Source organism: Eurypyga helias, unplaced genomic scaffold (genome assembly GCF_000690775.1).
Source record: "Eurypyga helias isolate BGI_N326 unplaced genomic scaffold, ASM69077v1 scaffold11610, whole genome shotgun sequence".
Taxonomy (NCBI): Eukaryota; Metazoa; Chordata; class Aves; order Eurypygiformes; family Eurypygidae; genus Eurypyga; species Eurypyga helias.
This window is the reverse complement of record NW_010225112.1, coordinates 14646-35324: the sequence shown is the minus strand read 5'-3', so window position 1 is coordinate 35324 and position 20679 is coordinate 14646. Positions and strand designations below refer to the sequence as shown.

Here is a 20679-nt window from a genome sequence, read left to right as displayed (position 1 = left end):
AGAAAGCGGTCAAACAACCGTCTCCATGCTCGGTGGCTTCTTAAAAAGGTCTTTTCCAAAGACACATTCCTCTTTTCCCAAGCCCAGTAAGCAGCAGAAGCAGCTTTGGGTCAATCAGTTTGTGCATGGGAGATTTTGGAGACCACTAACAAATATCTTCATTCTTTCCTCCCAGATATACTCCTCAGCTTAATGGGAGAGCTGATGCAGAGCCCTTTCCCGCTTGGAGGCAGGGGAGTAGGGCTTGGAACAGGGACAAGGACCTTGTGGGGGAGGAAGGAAGAGAGCCGTATAGTTCATAAAAGATGCCGAGTTATTTCAATTTAACTGTCTAGGGCTCTCAAAGGCTGCAGTGCTCTACCCTGTGGAGGCTGAAAAGCAGTTTCAGTGCTGTTGTGATGAAATCCTCTTGTTCTGGCCACGCAGTTTCATTTGACTCTTAAGGAAATGGAAATAGCGCTACGACCCTGGAAACAAGGGAAATGTAGAGCGTTATCTTTCACCAGAAGGCACGTAGCCCCCTCCATCAGTGATCCAGACGAGACTGTCAGCGTATGACTTATTTTATCCTGTTTCTGGTTTTCCAATCCTTGAAGTTATCTGCGTCTTCCAGGACACTGTTAAATCCCACATTGTGTTGACAGCACCTCACAATTCTGTGTTATGGGCAGAAACAAATTTAACTGTCAAGTTCACGCTGCGTTATTTCAGCAAGACCGATCCATTGGACACTTTGGTGAAATCCTTCAAGGCTGCTAGTTCTTATTCCCACGTTATCATTTGTTTATCAGTTAGACAGGTTTTTTTACTGTACCATTCTTTCATTAATACTCATCTTTAGAAACTTAATTGCCAGGTTATCACTTTGCTGAACCAAAGATCTGTCAAGTTTCCCCTAGCCAGAAATGAGTTAATTGATTGAGTCTGGTATGCCCTGCCACCTTTCCTTGGGTTTTTTTGGGGGGCTTTTTGTTTGGTTGTTGTTTTTTGTCATTTTTTTTAAGTCTTGCTTTGAAAACATGTTCAAAAGCCTTGCATACAGTGATGGTTTGACTAACGAGCCTCTACTTGCATCGCTTTTCTTCCCATTTTGTTGGGTGTGGACGCTGCACTTGCTGTTCCACAGACCCGAGTACCATGTTGATACCCTCATACTGTGATTCCGCACTCACTCCATGGGCCGTAGCAGGAGCTGTTGTGTTCTGGGAGCTGACGAATCAATAAGGCTCTATATCAATTATACTTTTAGAAGATTCTGCACAACGCATCTTTCTTTTTTTTGAGGGTGGCAATTTATTCCCTCGCTGCTTCCTTTCACATCTTTTGTCCTGCCTAGGAAAGAACCATCATGATACAGTAAGTTTTGTTTCACCTGCGACAGTGGCACAAACGTGCAAGAACTTTTGTCTGTAAAAAGCTTGGTAGCCAAAATACTTTGCTCTGCGGAACACTATGGAAATCATCTTGTCAAATAGCAAGCTTTTGGGCTGACGACTTAGGTTTTCCCTTTCTCTGGTCTCGAAGATAAGAAACTCTAAGCCCATGACAGTTACGAGGAGCTGAAAGGAGTAATTCATGCTCCTGCGATGCAGCATTTTCTCCTTTGAAGCTATCAGTAAATTGCACCCCGAAACACAGCCTGCAACTCCAGACCATGGTCTTTCCTCCGTGCTTCCTTTGCTGGTTGCTTGGCTCCCGACTGGTTTTCCTTTTCGGGGCTTTTCATTTTCATCCTGGTTCAGTTCCCATTTCTCTTCCAAAGACACAGGTGCGTTCCCTCAGGTTAGCTGATCTGTTAGTGTAGGGTTTGCATACGCCTCCACTTTCTCCAGCCATCGTCATTCACAGAATGGTTTGGGTTGGAAAGGACCTTAAAGACCATCCTGTTCCACCGCCTGCCCCTAGGGACCTTTAAGGGACCTTAAAGACCATCCCCCCACCTCCTAGGGCAGGGACACCTTCCACTAGACCAGATTGCTCCAAGCCTCATCCAGCCCGGCCTTGAACACTTCCAGGGATGGGACGTCCACATCTGGGCAACCTGTCCCAGTGCCTCTCCACCCTCTCCGGGAAGAATTTCTTCCTGATGGCCAATCTAAACCTCCACACTTTCAATTTAAACCTGTTACCCCTTGTCCTGTCACTACAGCCCCTTGTAAAAAGCCCCCCCCAGCTGGCCTGTAGCCCCCCCAGGCACTGGAAGGTGCTATAAGGTCTCCCTGGAGCCTTCTCCAGGCTGAACCCCCCAACTCTCCCAGCCTGTCCCCATGGCAGAGGGGCTCCAGCCCTGGGAGCATCTTTGTGGCCTCCTCTGGACGCGCTCCAACCAGTCGATATCCTTCTGATGTTGGGGTTCTGAGCTGGACGCAGAACTGCAGGGGGGGCCTCACAAGACATTTATGGTTCGTGTGAACCAGGGCTCACATCGTTGTTGATTTTCTTCCCAATAACCGCTGCCCTGCACACACGTGTGGTATCTGTGTGGGGGCATAGAAGTACATGCATTTGGAGTCACCTGAATTAAAACTCAGCTTGTTTGTGCTGAGCTACGTTTCTGCCTAACGCTAGCGAGCATTAGGCACAAATACGAATTGTTTCATGTGGAATATGTAATTATCAGTTGAAAAATCTTCACCCTTTCAGATGCCTTGTCAACGCTTCATGTCTCAAAATGTGTAGTATCCAGAAAACTGTGCCGTTAACCTTTTCTAGACCATGCTGACCACGTAAAAAATCAGTCCTTCTTTGTGTTTGCATGGGATCTTTGTTCGCTGTGATTAATAGTCCACTAACCGTGCCCAATATGAGTTCAGTGCAATGTACAAAGTGCCTTTGATGCCAGACATTCTACAGTGCTGTGCAGAAACTAAAGCTAATAGTTGTGAGCCTGAGAGGACTGGAATGTTTTCAATTTACTTTTAAACAAATGCCTTTATTGTGCCATTCTCACATGGGAGTAAATTCCACAGCCTTAGTGCCACATTAGACCAAACTTTTTTACCTGCTGATTTCTGTTTATACTTGGAGGAAAGAAATTAACCTTGGTTGGAATTGGGGAGAATAGGACAGGGCTATTAAACTCGGTGGGAATTTTGCCAGAGGCTTTGCTGGGAGCAGATGGGGATGCAAGAGTACAGGATGTGGCTGAAGGATGATTTGTGGTGCAGAGCGGAGTTCAGGAATTCTGTGCGCCTGAAAATCAAACTCATGAAGGGCACCTGTAGGAAAAGCTTTAAAACTGGTTTTGCCACTCCTGAAAGGTTGTTTTAGTCCAAGGAAATGCTGGTGGATGTCGGGTGGAAGATTCTTAGTGGCTGCCGTTGGAGATAAATAAGACCCACCTCCTGAAAGTAACAGTTTTCAAATAAATAATGGGCATCCGTAGCCATGTAGGAATGACATCTCTTGACCTCAAGGAGGGACAGTGTCTCTGAACTCACCATGTTGACTGCTGTTGCAGTGGTCAAGATTTTCAGACCAAGAACGGGAAGTTTTGTAAGAATGAGTCTTTAATATATATAGGATGGTCTAATAAAAATATAAAATACTTGCAAAATGCCCAGGTAAGGGACACGGGCCCCTTCAGCATTGCTCAGGGTGGGAGACCCTCTAAAGCTGATAAGTGCATGGTCAGTATAATGCAGAACCCATTCCATTAACCCCTTTTAATCAAAACGTGAGTGCACATTAATGGCTAACAGGACCAAGAACACAGAATTATTTTTTTTAACTGCTTCCTAGGCCTTTTTTGTACTAAACCTTTTTTTTTTTTTACAAGGCTTTTGTTTTGTGCGTGTTAAGTGGTTTTATTACTCTAGAAATACATAAGCAACCAAGCAAAGGTTTGAGTTTTGCTCTGGCTAATGTTTTTACTCTTGCTTTGGCCACCTACAGTTCATGAGTATTTTGTGTTACGTATCACTGCATGAAAATCCGAGTGGAAAAAATGTCCGGTTATAGTGATGCTTAGGTAAACGCAATTGCAGAAACTGGACAAATAAACCTACTCACATGGAGATAGCTTTAGAGCCTTTTGTCTTCCTCTGATGTTTCTAACCACTGTCTGGTCTTTTCCAAAGTACCTGCTCTCTCCTGCTCATCTCTGTGCGATGGCTTCCCATAAAACCTCCCCTCAGTTACAAAATGAACAGTGTAAGTGGTGCAAAACATTTTGCAGTGTCCTTGGAGCCCTAAAGCCTTCTTTTTGGCCTCAGGAGGAGCTGTACCTTCTAGAGGAAGCTACTACGAAAGTTTTTGTGGACTGTCAAGAAAGGCAGGGAAGAGAGCGTAGAGCGATTTCCATTTCCACTGGTAAGGCTGGGAAATTCCATCCTCCTTCTAGAGGAAGCTACTACGAAAGCTTTTGTGGACTGTCAAGAAAGGCGGGGAAGAGAGCGTAGAGCTATTTCCATTTCTACTGGTACGGCTGGGAAATTCCATCTGGTTTGCTTCTCCTCGCTTGGTAGCGTTTTTCAGAAAAATGGTGTACGTTGGTCATTCCTGGAAAGAAACCGGTGTGTGTGTAGAGGGTGACAGCTTTCACACAGCCAGACGGTGCCATGAGTCACAACCGAGATCAGGAGTGTTACTCGGCGGTGTAAAGGGGCAAAGGCCAGTTCCTTCCCAGGTTTATTTCCATGAGCAGAACAATGATTTTGTTAGAAACCTGGATTTTCTAAAAAGTACCTCTACAGTGTATTTTAGGAGTTGTCTGTAAGCTCCTCTCCCTGCAGTGGGGAAGAAACCATGTAGGAGAGGTAGGATCGCTTTTGTGTAAGCTGGCGGGATGTTAGTGGGCAGCAGCAGCTCTCCATCCCGTCCCGGAGCAGCGAGCTCCCTGTGCAGTGCCCACAGGTGCCCAGCTGCCCTCTTCCAATGGGAAATGAGGGAATATCTCCAGGGCCTGAGGCTGCATTCGCTTTCCAGCCTGGGCAGAAGAAGGAGCAATGATGTGCTTTTGCCTAAGACTCTCTCCAACCCGCTTGTTTCCTGCTCATCTGGAAAGGCAGGCCCTTCCCTTGCAAAATGTCTTGGGAGAAGAGAGGGGGAAGGAATACTGTGATGGAAGCACCTCATCCCCAAATGCCTGGGTACGGTAGGGATACAGGCTGCGCCTACAGGTGGCTCCCTGGGGGCCCCCCGTTTGGCAGGCAGACGGGTAGGGAACACGTGCTCTGAAGCCGACGGGTGTCTGGAATGAAACGATATTTGAATCTCGCTGTGCAGGGTCTTAATAATCTGTGAGTCTTAAAATGGCCATAAGGCTATAAATTCAGGGATTTTGACCTCAGACTCTTTGAGTGTGTTTAAAAATAGCTCACCCATCCTCATTTTATCACTTCATATACTCTGACACAATTTTGGAACCTGCCCTCCATCCCGTCTAGCAGGGGAACACTATAATTAAGAATCGGTTTTGAAAGGCTGTTCTCTCTTAGCTTAAGGCAGAATAAGGCTTTATGCGTTTTGCAGGGGATTACAAACAATTCATCAGCTAAAATTAGCAGTAAAAAGGGAGCCCCAGTTCTTTCCTGTGCTGTGGTTTGTACCACAAAGACTTAGTGTTTTTAAATCATGACAGAGCGCTCTCAAAACCTTGAAAGCATATTATGTATGTGTCACTTTGGCTCAGCGAGGAATAGTCTCACCTCTAAGGCAGAAGGCCACGGGTTCAAGTTCCATGCCCGCCCTTGGATTTAGCTGTCTCACAGTAATTTTATCACAGAAAATGTTTTAAAATACAACCATGGAGGAAGAAGAGTGAAACTTTTGTGATGACTGCGAGGCATTCAATCATTGGGACGATAGGTTAAACCACTGCTCCTACTACCCCGCTCTGCTCAGCAGGCAGGAACCTTCCAAAAAGAAAGGGGTTGGCCCTGTAATGGTGTGGCAATTTTTTCTCTTCCGAGCAACAAGGGTTCTAATCCTTGGGAGCACGTGTGAGTTACCATTCTCCGTCTGAAAGAAGTTTGAGTCTTCATCGTGCTGCCCCAAGGATGGGATTCCTTCATCATACGTTGCTGTGCCGGAGCTGAATCATGAGAGCTGTCAAACGAGTCTTGGCTTTACCTTTTGCTGCTGACCAGGGGGGGAGGACACAAAATCAAACCTTGGGGCTTAAAATGCCTTAGATCATTAAAAAAGTCAATTTGCAAAAGCAGCCCAACGGAAGCGCGTGGTTAGGGTTGTTCGTAGCAAGAGTAAAGCCGGGGGGGCTCAACTGCAAAGGTAAACTCCTGCGTCTGCTCAGGGTGGAGGGCTCGTCACTGCTCTCCTTCCCCTTCCCCACGGCAAGGGGGTCAGAGCGGCGTCGGGTTTAAACTTTGCGGCTTCGTTTTGGCTCGTGGTGACAAGCATGGGGTCTTGTAACGTGAAGTGTTTATGTTTGTTGCTGACAGACACGTGTATTAACTTACCAGAATCTCGCTGTCTCTTAAATACAACTTGCTTTTCTTTTAGGGAAAAAAAGAAAAATTCTTTCATTTTCTACTCATTCTGTAGAATACTGAGAGGGGTTTTGGCATGTTTACACAAAATGGAAGCCGTGCCGTAAAGCAGTATCTAATTTCATTTGGTCCAGGGTTATGTGCAGCATGGTTGTTCACAACTCATTTCTTCCCCTGCAAATAATTTTACCCAGTAATTTTCAATTTCTCTTCTTGTGGCCTGAATCCAAAATGCTCCTGGACGGATGATTTTCTTTTGTCTAACAGTGAAGCTCGCGGTGTTTTCAGATTCCTCTCCTGATGGGTTTTGAGGCTTTTCTGCCACAGGAATGTTCCAGCTCAGATTTTTACTTGCAGAGTTAAAGGAGTTCTTAAATGGGGACGAGCGACGGTGGTGATCGGTGATGCTCTATGGGCGTACGAGTTCTGCCAGAATCTGTAGACCAGTGTCACCCTGCCTGACAGAAGGCTTATGGAAAACCCATTAATGTGTATGAGAGCTTTGAATCTTAGGACATGAATTATCCAATGAAATGTTTGGACGAGGACTCTGGCCAGGATATGTTTGGCATATGACTAACATCTGGGAAAGGTAGATTTATCTACGTAAGACGCTGGTGGTTCTTGCATGTCCACTTGCTAAATTAGATTAAGTACATTCCTGTTATTAATTTTTTTTTTAATAAGCAGTTACTGGGGGATGCTAGAGAGACTGTGAGAATTGGAGCGAGAGATGGAGGGATAATCCATCTTGTCGTGGCAGGAATGTTGGCCCATTTAGCCCTATCTGGGATGCGGGTGGGGTGGTCTGTGCAAGGCTTGAGTTGGTAATGGTCTGTCAAAAATAGGAGTGAAGGGGGCGGGGGGCTAGCCTGCTCCACAAGACAGATTTCTGCACTAAGATGTGGTCCACCCTGGGAGAAAAAGATTGAGAATCCTTCCTGTAGAGCCTGGCTCAGCGGCATGGAGCGAGTGCGAGGCAAAGGGGAGAGGAAATGGTGCCGCTCTGGAGCACAGTGATCCAACTGTGTGCGATCAGTGCGGGTGCTATTAAAATGCCATCTTCCTCTCCTTCCTCCCTCCCTCCCCCTCCGCTCTCAGCCTGGCCGAGGAAAAGTCAAATAACGTACGACTGTGTTCCTTGGCATCACAACTGCAATTTCCCTTTAGGGGCTTCAAACTTGAGAATGGGAGGTTTTAAATCTTGCTGATTCGTGCTATTCCGGCAAGCGTGTGTGTGTGAGGAGAAAGAACAATGCCAGTTCGAAACAGAAATCACAAGTGAGAAATCACTGCCGCTAAATCAGGTGTTGCAGAGGCCAGTGGAAAAATCAGGCACTAAGAAAAGTAGGAAATTGCTTTGTTTAGAGCTGGGAAGGTTAATGAGAATGAATGAGAAAGCGCTCTCTGTGTATTCAGCCCCTAAGGATTTGAGCAGAGTTAGAGGGATTTATTTACTGATTATCCAGACTATACAACTGGCAATAAGATTAAGCGAGGAATTTTGGAGCATGCTGACATTTCTTATTTGCATCATTTACTATGGAGATCATTTGTCGGTACTTCAGCGAGTTTGTGGTGAACCAGGGCTTAGTCTGGCCCAGCAGAGACGGATCTGGTACTTCTCATGGCTCGAGGGACGTGGGGGGGGAAACAGCGTAACGTCCCCTTTCGCATCTCGGAGAGGAAACGTCAAGTTTGTCTTGGTGCTTATCAGAGGAGAATTTCAGAATATTTTCCTAGACATCATTAATTATGGAATAAGAGTGCAGTGATAGGTGACACATTGCATTAGATCAACTGAAAATAAGAGACAGGGCTGTAATTTATAGTCCCTGCACTGGACACTTCACAGAGCTCCCCCAGTGCACGGCCTCCCCCAGGTCCGTCCCTCCCCGCCTGCACCCAGACAGGCACGCTGCCCTTCTCCTGTGTTCAAGTCCGTTTAAACCAGGCTGGTAGGTACTGAAAAGTTACCATCGCCGCTGGAAGGGGGCCCATGAAGTAGGAGGCTAAGTACAGGACGTAGGAAAAACAGAGTTGTGGGGGTTTCGTTCTTGTTTTCTGGTGCCTGCCTCTGAAATGATCCCGTTCTGGGAAAACCATGCAGCTCTTCCGTATTTTACATAGGCACATGAAGCCACAAGCCGTCTTTTAAACTTGCAGTCTTGAGGCTGAGGCCTGTGCACCGTTGCCGGAATAAGGAAAATCTTGTTAGCGACCCACTCTTGCATGGTTACGGGTAAGTAAAAGTCCTCAACAGCCATCAGTTCTGCTAGCATTTCTTTTAAAAATGGTTTTGGTGAGGAGGCAAATAAGAGAGATGAATGGAAAGGTGTTATTTCAGGCTTCGTGATGACCCTTAATACTTCTCTGCTCAGCGTCATGGATGACTACTTCGGCTTTCTATTTTCATCATCTTTGGTAGAAGCTCCAAGACTTCTCTATTTTCCTTCTTAGGGAAGCTGCGTGCCACAGCCAATAGCTTTAATCTTTTAATCCTCAGATGTCCGGTTGATGCCTCCACCCATCGATTACCTCCTTTCACAGCAAGGGATGCTATTCCCTTTACCATTGGTGTCTGCTGCTGGATTGGGCTGTTGTCTCCGGGAATGTGTTCAGTGCGCTCGGTAACAAACACACAATAAATGTCATCATCTGGGCTAATCATCACACTTGGAGTCTTTATCGTCATGGCTTGAATTACTGGGTGACTCGCCGCTATTTGAGACTTCCCAAGATCCGCTGACCTCCTTCTGTACTGAAATAATGGCAAATATTGTGCCAGTAGTATCTCACATCCTGGATTTTTGTTCTAATGTGCCGTTATAAATACGGGGCACTTCATGTCTTGTTATGACAAGGAAATTCTATGACTGAAAAGTTTGCAAATTCCAAAGTAGTATTTGTTTTATAAACAAAGGTGCTGTTTTCCTTGTGCCAGCCTCTTTCTGCTTTTGCTTGTCCAGCAGTCTGTTCTGAAAGGCATGAAGCAGCTGTTGGCCCCCAACCAAAACTTGCAGCGCAGGGAGGGTTATGTAAAAGTCCTTTGTGTGAGAGATGTACATGGCAGCAAATGGTGAAATTGGAGCACAGATTCTTTGAGGGGAGGTGGCTATTCACGGCCATGCTTTATTTTTTACTTGACTTCTGCGCAGAACAAAAAGCAGATGATGTTGTACATCTGGGTTTAAATTGAAAGTGGGGAGGTTTAGATTAGATATCAGGAAGAAATTCTTCTCTGAGAGGGTGGGGAGGCACTGGGACAGGTTGCCCAGAGAAGCTGTGGATGCCCCATCCCTGGAAGCGTTCAAGGCCAGGCTGGATGAGGCTTGGAGCAACCTGGTCTAGTGGAAGGGGTCCCTGCCCATGGCAGGGGGGGGGACTGGGTGGGCTTTAAGGTCCTTTCCAACCCCAACCATTCCATGATTCTATGATTCTATGATCTGGTTTTGTATTTTCAGAAACACCTTTTCTTCTTGTAGTGGTGTCAGCTTATAATTTCCTGCTGCTTTGCACCCAGTATCACCTCCTGGATGGAAGGGCTGCGAGAGGTTGTCCAGTTCTTTCCCCTGCCTCAAGGCAGGATCTCCGTACCTAGGCCACGTCTGAGGGATGTTGGTCTAATCTTTGGAGGAGAATCTGCAACTCTCCTATTGCATCTATTTCTGTGCTTCACTGTTCTTAACATGTAACACTTTCCAAATATTTGACATCTTTTCCTATCCACAAACCCACTAATTTCTCCCCTTGTACAGGTGGTTTCTTTTGAACTCTCAGTCCCAATTGATCTTAGCTTTTCCTTTCAGATAATATTTTATAGAGCCCTGAGCATCCTCCTCAGTGGCTTCCTCCGAACACACTCAAAATGTGCCACAAATTTTTGGTAGTGTGATAACCAGAATTAGGTGCACAGCTCTGGTACTGCTTTCAGAACAGCAAGACGTTGTTGACTACTGCTCTGTTTATATTGCACTGTAGACACAGTTCGTTTCTGCTGAACTGCTTCTGAAGTGGCCATTCTCATGCTGTGTGTTTGTAACTGATTTATTCCTGCCCAAGTTCAAATATTTTCTATTCATAATAAATTTCATCTAGGTTTTTAAGCACTCTCTCCAGATCATTGTGAATTCTGGTCCTGTCATCTAATGTGTTCACATCCTCTTCCACTTTCTTCTCATCTGTAAATGTGATACAGCAGGCTGTGTAATCCACCCTCCTGAGCATTAAGGCACTAATAAGCACATTAAGAAATACAGCCCGGGTGGAAGTTCCATTGCTGGAGTTCTCCGGTTTGACAGTGAGCCACTGACAGCTTTTCTATGGAAATGAGCATCCGACCAGTAACTGCAGGGAGAGCATCTGCCTTCATGTCACTTGAGACTGTGTCTAAAAGCTTCACTGAAGTCTGAAATACAGGGCATCTCATGTTAATTCCTTGCCCATAAGGCCCGATTCCTGCTCTGAAGGGGGATTGGATGGATTTGGCATGATTAGACGTCAACCTGTTAGGAACTGTAAGACAAAAGTAACTCCAAATGTGTTGGAGTTCTGGTGATACATCATTCCTTTCTGTCTCCTAATTCCAAACCAGCTTCTTGATTGAAGAAGGCAGGAAAAGAGCCTAATACAGATTTTGAATGTTCGGGATCATTGAATCTAGGGGAGATTTTGAATGTTCAGGATCATTAAGTCATTAAACCTGGGAAGCAGAATGTGGATTCAGCAGAAGGTTTTGGCTAATGGTCTGTACTTCTGTAACCACAGAGAAGAATCTCAGCAGAGAGTTGTTCAAGCTAATCCGGATGGTTAAATACTTGTTGGGTCAACTTGAGCCAGGTTCTATCTTTCCTCTACATGGGTATGGAGAGAGAGAGGTTATGTGTACAAGGGAAAGCCGGATCATAACGTCTGTTTAGAGCAGTTCACGGCTACGGATGAAAGCTGCAAGGGGCAGTCGGAGGGGGGCTCAGTGAAGGCAGCCACACTCCCGCGGCAGGAGATGCTGAAAGCATGGAGAAGCGACAAAGTCACCCTCTGCGAGGGAAAAGGACAGCTTCCAAGCTACCTGGGAAATGTTATTTCTGCTGCCTCTTTTGTTGTAAATACACAGAAGTAATGTATTGCCATTTACGTGGGGTTCCTTCCAGTGCGAAAAACCTCACCGCGTGAAGCCGTCGTGTGGTTTCGGCGGTCGTCTGGCAAAGGGCACGCCACGTTGGCTGAGTGATAGAGGGAGCAGCAAACCTCAATGAAGAAAGAGAATCAAGAACCAGTGGAACACTTTAGGAAACGGCAGGGAGAGGTTAGGACAACTGCACTAAAGAAAAGCCTTACTTGGACAGGAATGGCTAAATTAGATTAGCAATGGATAAAAGAAATTCAGCAGCTGTGAATTAAAATATCAATGCAACCTGGTGGGAATAATTCATTTTCAGGTGGTGGTGCTTGCTCTGAGCTCGCATCTGTAAATGAAAGATAGGAAAGCAGCTCTGAAATAATTGGCTTCTTACTGCAGCCACGGACTTATTTCTTAGCTTAGAGCGTTGCTTTGGTGCTGCTTTGACTTCTACCCTTCAGTCAGTCACCTTCCAGTCCGCTTCCTCTCGGTTATTTTTGATAGAATGCCTTTTTGATTACAGAAAATTGGTTGATACACTGCCCTAATGAAAATGCTAGACAAATGCTCCTTCTTGGAACTGACATCAGGAATGTTATACAAGACATGCTTAAATATGCTGGCAGCTGCCCTGAATGTAATGAAATCATGGAAATCAGAAGGGTTGCGCTCTCTGTGTGGCCAGCTCGGGACTGTTTTCGTTAGGTTACCAGTTTTGCTATGAATTTTAAAAGGAGTCACACTTTTCCTGAATTTTTCTTGGGACATCCTTCAACAAGCTTATAACTGCCACAATCAGGAAAATTATCCTGATATTCTGAGGGACTATTTAGTTGGGTTTTGGGGTTGGTTTTTTTTTTTGGATTGCACATAATTCCTCATGCCTGTATCCCTTTGTACCACACAAAGTCATTCCTCTTGCGGCAGCGAGTTTACAGTCTTCAGAAGCCCAGTAACTTGTTGGGTAGAAATGCATGTGCTAGGGCGAAATCCTATTCCCACTGCAGCCAGCAGTAGAATTCCCACAGACTTAAGTGGTTTGGATTTCACATGTAATTTTTTGTCTTCTTTTGGATGACGCTTCAGTTAATCCTCCGTACATTCTCAGCACAGAAGGTATCCAAACGCAGGACAGGTGGAAGAGTAGCAGCACATTCCCACGCGGGGATCACAGAGCACCGGATGAAGGGCAGGTGAGACCTGCTGCAGAGCACAAGGAATGGCTATTATTTTAATTTTTCTAAAGTGCAGAGAAAGCAGAAGGGAAGGACCTATGTCCGTGGCAACGTGTAAGTGTAAATAAATGAAAGGGCCATCCTGGCTTCCGAGTTACCTTCCCTTAGTCCGTGTTTTTATTCCCCTATTGCTTCACTGTAGCTGTGGTGTATTTTCACCAGATATTCTAATGACATCTGAATTTGAGTTGTTCCAAGGTGAATCTAATAATCTTTATCTGGTTTTTAGCGCTCTAGATTCTTCCGTACTTTCTTTGTTGGGGGCTTACAAAAGTTCCAACAGTAATTACGGTTGTGTTCGTTTGAAGTAATAATATTCCATTCCTGTCAACAATTAATAGCAGTGCTAAGCAAGAGCCAACTGAATGAAAACTCAGCCCAGATTCATGTGCTGTCGCTTAACACTGGCTGTTGGAATGAGCAAGGCTGGCTTAAGGATGAGGAGCACAGAAAGGGGACTGTGGCTGCCTTGGCTCCTGGGAAAGGAGACATGGAAACCTGTTTCCAGCTTCTTTGTCCTCCTTTTCTGTTCAGTGTGAACGTTCTGGCCAAGAGCTGTCAGAAATGTGAGGGGTTTCTTACCTATTCTGCTTCGGGTTTATTCACTGCAGCAAACTTGCAAAAGCCTTTCTAGAAGGCGGAGTGCCGTGGGCCGAGGGTCACCGGGATGCTCAGGGAGAAAACCCACCGTTTTGAAAGAATGACATGGGATGGGGTGTCTACATCACTCCTGTCGTGTTGTGATGCCTTTACCAGGCAACCTTCCTCTCAGACGCTGCTGATGGCTTAAAAGGAAGCCCAGTAACGCCTCTTGGTGTACTGTAGAGCACAGATACCTGTTAGAAGGAGATTTCCATGTGCACGATGCGATGCAAACAGGGCTTGTGGCATGACAAGCCTTCAGTTGAGACATCAAATCAGAATACTAGGGCCAAAAAGCTTTCAGAAGGAATTACTGTAAACTCATGAAGGGTTGATCTTTTTTGATTTCTGAGAAAATAAATCAACAATGTGAAGTCAACTCTATTACAGTTTCTAACAAGAGCCCTGAAGTATTAACCACTTTCTGTAATATCACCTATGAGCCTGTATGTAAAAGGTTAAATGTTTGCAGACTATTACCCCTTGCCGTAAAGATCAGAGACAAATTACTATTTTTACTTCACATTCTCTTGATGAGGATAATGATAAACATCTGTCACTTTGCTGCTTAGCCAGCTAAGAATCTTACTGCAATCTGTAATTTAAACAGTGAAGGAGGAAAAAAAATACATGGACAAACTGCACTTTATGTAGACAGCGAAGAAGAAAAGAAAGAGAAGGGAGGAACTGGAAAAAGGGCATTTTCAGTCTGCAGTTACTTGGCTAAAATCTGTGGATATATGATTGATGTAGGATTTTTCCATTTATTTGGTATTTCATAGGGAAAATTAGTTTCTTTTCAAACATGGAGGCTGAGGAAAATCGCCAGTCGGCATGCTGTGACTTCTTGGCATATGCAGTTTATTAACAAAACGATTAAGGTTTATGGGGTAGTGTGCCTACTGGTGTTACAGAGCTGAAAACACTGTTTTCATCAAGAGCTCTTTCAGTGTCCTCCACAGCCCCAAGATTTTTAGGAAGCACTGTTAATTATTTTTCAAGTTTGTAGATCAGCTGTTTTTCCAGTAATTTACCTGTCATTAAAAGCAACCTGAACTTTTGAAACTCCTTTTACAAAGACGTTTCATTTCTAAGTGGTACGTTGGGTCTTCTTAACTCAACTCTAGTTTAACAAATCACAGCCACTGCCGTTTCGTTTAGATGGGACTGACCAAGCCGTTGCCTGCAAGGGGTAAACACGAAGTGGTCTGCTCGAGCAGGAGCGGACCCTGTGCTAGGAGGTGGAACTTAGGAATCCCTTTTCAGCTCAGCGAGAATGGCTTTTGGGCAGGGAGAAGCCTGTGTGAAGGTGACATATGTGCATATCTAGCACTAATGGTCTTTCACTGACGGGTTAGGTACTGATTTCAACTGCTCCGGGGGTCTGTAAAGCACGGCTGATGGGCCAGTCGTAGCTGAACGCTGTGTTGTGAACGGAGTTGTGCTGACAGGGGTCTGGCTGGTGTGTAACTCGTACTCGTTGGGTTGTTCGCTTCGTGCGAGCGCTTTCTGTTTCTTCGTGTTACGCTTCGAGGTGCCAACAGGACAGGTTTGGATTTTATAGTTCATGCTAATGTGGCTTTAGTGGTCGTTTTCAGGGAGAGGTATTGTATGTCAGAGTTTGGGGAAAGAACATTGTTCTTTGTCCTTTCCAGGTTCAAATTCCATTCTTTTGGCATCTTTGAGCCTCAGAAAGCAATTTGATTTTTTTCACCAAAAGGCTACTATTCTTTTTTTAGGTTTCCTCATATTTACACAGACCAGACCGAAGCGAAGCACAAACCTTTTAGCTTCCAGTTAAAGTTCCTGGTATTTTCTTTAATTAGGTCAGCTGTTTACATACAAAGCGGGTTTTTTTTCCTGTCCAATGAAAGAGAGACCTCTAATACATAATCCAGCCTATGTTACGCTGAACCTTGAGCACTGGAACCAACGATGCTTTTGCTGTTCTCCTTCATAAATCCTTTGTTTATAGAGGTGCTATTCACATCTAATAAGTTTGAGGCAGAACCGCGGAACTTGTCACAACTGAGTCAGCCTTAAATTACAAGGATGTTTTTTTTTACCCATGGGGGGTAAAATTCAAAACCCAGAGTTAGGGTGCTGCTTTCTTGCATGGGTCAAGCCGGCCGAATCTGAATGGTAAAAGATTTGATAATAAGTTGTGCAGTAAGTGATCTGAGATAATTTCTTGGGGGTTCCTTTACCACCATGCATGAGAACTTTAATATAAAGTGACAAATTTGTGTGGAAATATATGATATTCTTCATGAAATGGGTCTTGCATCTCATATTGCATTAACCTTTAGAGGTCCGAATTTCACAATGCTAAACACTAACGTTAAACAGGCCGGAACTTCGTATTTTGACCTCCAGACATTCTTTGTATGAGTCTCATTGCTGGATTACCATAAATCCAGGGGTTTTCCCCAATATATTTCCAGTGTGCTGCAGTCCAAAACACTTGTCTTTTATTTTTTCTTCTGTGTAGACTGAAAACGATGAAAATGGCCAAGCAGACAATTTTTCAATGGACCCCCAGCTGGAGAGACAGGTGGAGACCATTCGAAATCTTGTGGATTCCTACATGTCTATTATCAACAAATGTATCCGAGACTTGATACCAAAAACAATCATGCACCTGATGATCAATAATGTAAGTAGCAGCCAGGGTTCTACATTGTTTTAACATGTCTGTCAAATCTCTTGCGCTCAAACACACCTCTTGAGTATGGCAGCAATAACAGCACGTACTGAAGGGAAGAACACGCTTCCATAAATGTCACACTTTTAGACAAAATATTGCAATCTTCTGTAGCAGTAGGGAGTTCTGCAGCCTTCTCAAGGCACACTGCCTCAGTGCGTACTCCAAAATGCTGAAGATTGAATTCATTTACATCTTAATCAGACCACACGTTATTATTGAAAGGTAAATCAAAGATCTTTTTTTGCATTATTTCCGTTTTTCCTGTCCTGCTTTTGATACAACAGGAAAAGGGAGTTGGGAGCTCCATCTAGGCAGTCTCAGAGCAGCAGAGCAGAGCTGTGCTTCCTAGGTTTTCAGTCTGCAGCCCTTTGTCATGGTTTCTTAAAGGAATTCTTATTTTATTTGAGTTTCTTTATATTTTCAGGTTACAGTTTTCAAGGAATAAACCTAGAAGCCACACAGTTGTTTTGATAAGCAGATGTGGTGGTTTGATGAATTGTGTGCGTGTGTTAGATCTGAAGATTATTTGGTCTTTACGATATCATTGTTTTTTCACTGCGTTAGTTCCTCAGCCTTCGTATCCTGGGAGAGTTCTGAATGGATCTTGTTGACAGCTAAGCTTAATATGAGCGCCACGGCTACTGTATAAATTAATAATGGAGAGCACAGCTCCTGTTAGTTATGGGTGGCACCTTCTCCGGGAGGTCAACCACCCAATCGGTCTTTACAAATACAATAGGCTGTAAGGCAAATCTGGTTAGAAAGCAGCGTTTACTTTTGACTCAGAGCCACCTCTGGTCCGTCTGATGGATTTCATCAGCCCTGTGGAATTGGCGTTGCACTGAAGCGTTAGGTGGTTGGATGGGAAATTTCAGTGGGATATCCTGGTACATGTCAGACCAGCATAAATTTTGCATGAGGGTGAGAGAGATTCCATTAACTGCTTTAGGTGTAGGAGAGTCGGGCTCCAAATAATGCTCTAGTCATGGGTGAGTTCTTACAAAAGAGCATGGGAACAACGGAACTGTCCTTTCCTTCCCAAAATCAGCCGTGCGGTAGACTTTGTAGGGTGTTCTCTGCTCTCTCCAGACCACAGCTAGCGACTTGCTGCCTTGACGTAACACAACTTTGGTTACGACTTTCGAAAGGGCTGGAGTTCAGCTCTCATTTCATAGACTGCAGAGTTGGGTGAGCAGTTCCTTCTGAAAGTCTACATTAAATTTTCTGCCACTCACCTCCTCGTATGGAATAGTTGAAGGGTCTCTGAAGTGCTTTACTCAGAAGCAGAATACCAGATTTTGTACTTTCGATCTCATCAGCTGTTGCTTACAGCGGTGAGGTCTGCCGTGCTGGCTGACCGCAGCACACAGAAACAACGTACTTAAAACATCACCTGCCTTTCAGATGACCTCGTAGCCCATAGCTACGCTTGGGTTTGCTAGTCAGCTAAGACCTACACCTGCATCCTAGAAATTAAATTTGTGGCAAAGAATCGAAACATTTTGAAGGACTGCGAAGGGTGAGACTGGAAACATTAATGCCCTACTTTCTGTGCAGCATAGGCAGTAAAATATCCTATTAAAAACAATAGCTAAAATGTCAATTTAAAAAAAATCAGCACTATTAAAAAGAGAACGAAATGCTTGAATTAAGGCTGCTGAGCCCCAAGCCAAAAGGTTGTGCTAACACCTGCAAAGCGCTGGAGCTGTGATGGAAGTTGGGTCCTGTTAAGTTCCTTGGAGTCTTCAAAAGTCCAACCCATCCACCAGCAGTTAAGTGAGAACACCCCTCCCCTTCCCCCTTAATGAGCATATTCAGTACTTTCTGCTGCCCCATCATGCTGCCTTCAAAACTCTGGAAACAAATCGATCCCAAGGAGTTTGTTTCCATGACAATTATAACCTCCCAAGTCCTCCTAGAACTTCCTTTCCACTTTGTGGGGCTGTAAACGAGCACATATAATTCCAGGGAAGTATCAGGTTCAAACTCAGTGTGCGGAACGTAATCAGATGCTGTCCCTAAGCATATTTGGAGGCCTAAGCCGAGATCGTTGTATTCCAAATGCATCCCTTATTCTTCCCTGAGGGTGGATGTTGATTACCTTGAAAGAAAAATCCATGACCGCAGAGAACTGCATTGAGTTGCCATTAGCAATTCAAACACGCCCAAACAAAACACACATTTCAGAATTGGCGTTTCGCGGCGCCCCGGCGTCGCCGACTGTACGGGGGGGTCCGGCCTTACGGTACACAGCGTGTGCGCCGTAAGCAGTGCGGATACTAATCTTCGCTGAGTAGAAGAACTCCAGAGCACTTGTTATTATCAAACTTAGGGTTAAGGAACGGGTCGTGTTTGAGGAATGATGTCTGTTGTAGTCTGCCCTCTGCTAAGCGAGGATCTTCCTCTGTCTAGTATAGTGCATCCGATTGCAGAAGGAAAGAGGTTGGTTCCAGAACCATCCTTAACGCAGCAGTCTTCCCTCTCCAGAAGAGTTCAGGGAGTTACTTGAGGCTCCTGCTAGTGGCAGACAGGGATCTGTCACAATAATTGTCACAGGCTAATTTTTTTCAAACAGATATTTGTGGTTTAACAATGCTTTTACAATCAGCTCTGGCCTTAATCTAATTTTAGGATGATATTTTTTTGAAGTGATGCCATTAAAATGCTCATTTCATCGAGTAGAATGTGATGCTGTTTTAACTATGATATCTGTTTTTAATGTGGAGTTTTTGGCAATCGTGTGGAAAGTAGTGTACTCTGGCTCTTGATCAGTACCATCTACTGGAAAACAGCATGAGACTCATGGAACATTTTTCCAGGCTTTGCTAAGAATTTGTGCATCTCCTGTCATACGTGAATGGGAAATGACAGCCAAGCCTGGGCAATGTGGTTTTGTTTCCCTGTAAGGTCTGTCCTGGCCTTATTTTCATTGCTAGGTGACCATAAGGGGTCCCATGCCCGTGCCGTTTGACTGCTCACACTGACCTCCTCTGAACACAAACTTTGTCTTAGCCTAACTGTCAGGATTTAAATCAGTGTTGCTAAATTAGCACAAACCCACGTGCAAACGGAGCTCAGGTTTATGTAAGCAGAACCTAGGAAATGTATTATCGTTAGTATCTCCGGCTCAAAGAAAGCTTTACAGAGCAAAAAGCCAGATGAGAAATAGATCAGAACAGCAACGACAGTCTCAAATGCAAGGATTTAGTAGGTCAGCAGTTGGTCTATTTACCACAGTCTTATTTAATCAGAGTACCTCTAGCTTTTTATCTCTCCTAATATGGCCCAGATTTCCATAACCAGGGCAGGCGTAGCAGGAAATCAATATAGTAAATTAGATTACTTGGAGACTTCTCCCTTCAGTTTGAATGCATGTGGATGGGATATTTAGGATCTGACAAAGTTGTTGCAGATGAAAGACACTGTCTACAGCAGGGTAAATTGTTGCTAAGAAAATAATTGACCAAGATGCTATAAAGCCTGAAAATTCCCGTTTCCAGGGGAATTTAGCATCTGATAGTATTGCTAAAAGCTGTCATTTACCTCTGAGCCATTTAGAATAGGACCAAAATGCTCTGCCCAGCTGCACTGTGCCAGCCTTTCCTCAGGCCACAGCTAGACCTCATGCTGCTGCACCGTCAGCTCAGTCCTAGTTCAGCATTTTTTAGTCCCTGATCTGACCTAAGAAGAACTGCACAACCAGGAGAATTGATGCAAGGTAGTAGGAGAAACAGATGAGATACATCTGTCTCCTAGTTCCCTGGATCTCACGTTGTATTTGTTCAGTACTATATTTTGGTAGGTTAGGGGTTTTTTTTGTTTGTTTGGTGGGTTGTTGTTTTGGTTTTGGTTTTTTTTGTTTTATTTTTGTCTGATGAAATAGGTAAAAGAATTTATCAACGCAGAGCTCCTGGCTCACTTGTATTCTTCTGAGGACCAAAACACTCTAATGGAGGAGTCGGCTGAGCAGGCGCAGAGGCGAGATGAAATGCTCCGCATGTACCAAGCACTAAAGGAAGCCCTGGCCATCATTGGTGATATCAGCACTAGCACGGTCTCAACCCCTGCGCCCCCTCCCGTAGACGACTCTTGGCTTCAGCAGGCCCGCAGGTAAGGACCCTCGTATCTGGTTTGCAAAGAAATTTAGGGCAGGCAAACATTGTCAGCATCGGGAGCTCCCTCCCGCCCTGCCTCTTTGGGCTGATACTCCTCCAGGTCTTTGATGACATTTGTGAGGGAAATCAGAACATTTTCCCACATATACGTATCCCATGGAACACCGGACAGGATATTTGCCTTGTGAAAGACTGTCCAGTGGATTTATAGCTTCTGTCACCCCCGTCGCGCATTCACAAGGCCTCTTCTTGCAAGCTGTTACAGAATCATAGAATCATAGAACGGTTTGGGTTGGAAGGGACCTTAAAGCCCATCCAGTTCCCCCCCCCTGCCATGGGCAGGGACACCTTCCACTAGACCAGGTTGCTCCAAGCCTCATCCAGCCTGGCCTTCGACACTTCCAGGGATGGG

The 20679-nt window shown here is 44.9% G+C and overlaps 1 protein-coding gene across 1 annotated transcript in view; it reads left to right on the top strand.

Annotated features, from left to right (window-relative positions):
- The first annotated feature begins 3286 nt into the window (after window positions 1–3286).
- LOC104507012 (dynamin-3-like) overlaps window positions 3287–20679 on the top strand; it is a 31357-nt gene continuing 13964 nt past the window's right edge. The window contains exons 1-3 of the mRNA XM_010148172.1: window positions 3287–3350; window positions 15937–16101; window positions 20036–20262. Of these exons, the coding sequence (XP_010146474.1) occupies window positions 15976–16101; window positions 20036–20262 (353 nt within the window). The 5' untranslated portion in view covers window positions 3287–3350; window positions 15937–15975. The remainder of the gene's footprint in view (window positions 3351–15936; window positions 16102–20035; window positions 20263–20679) is intronic.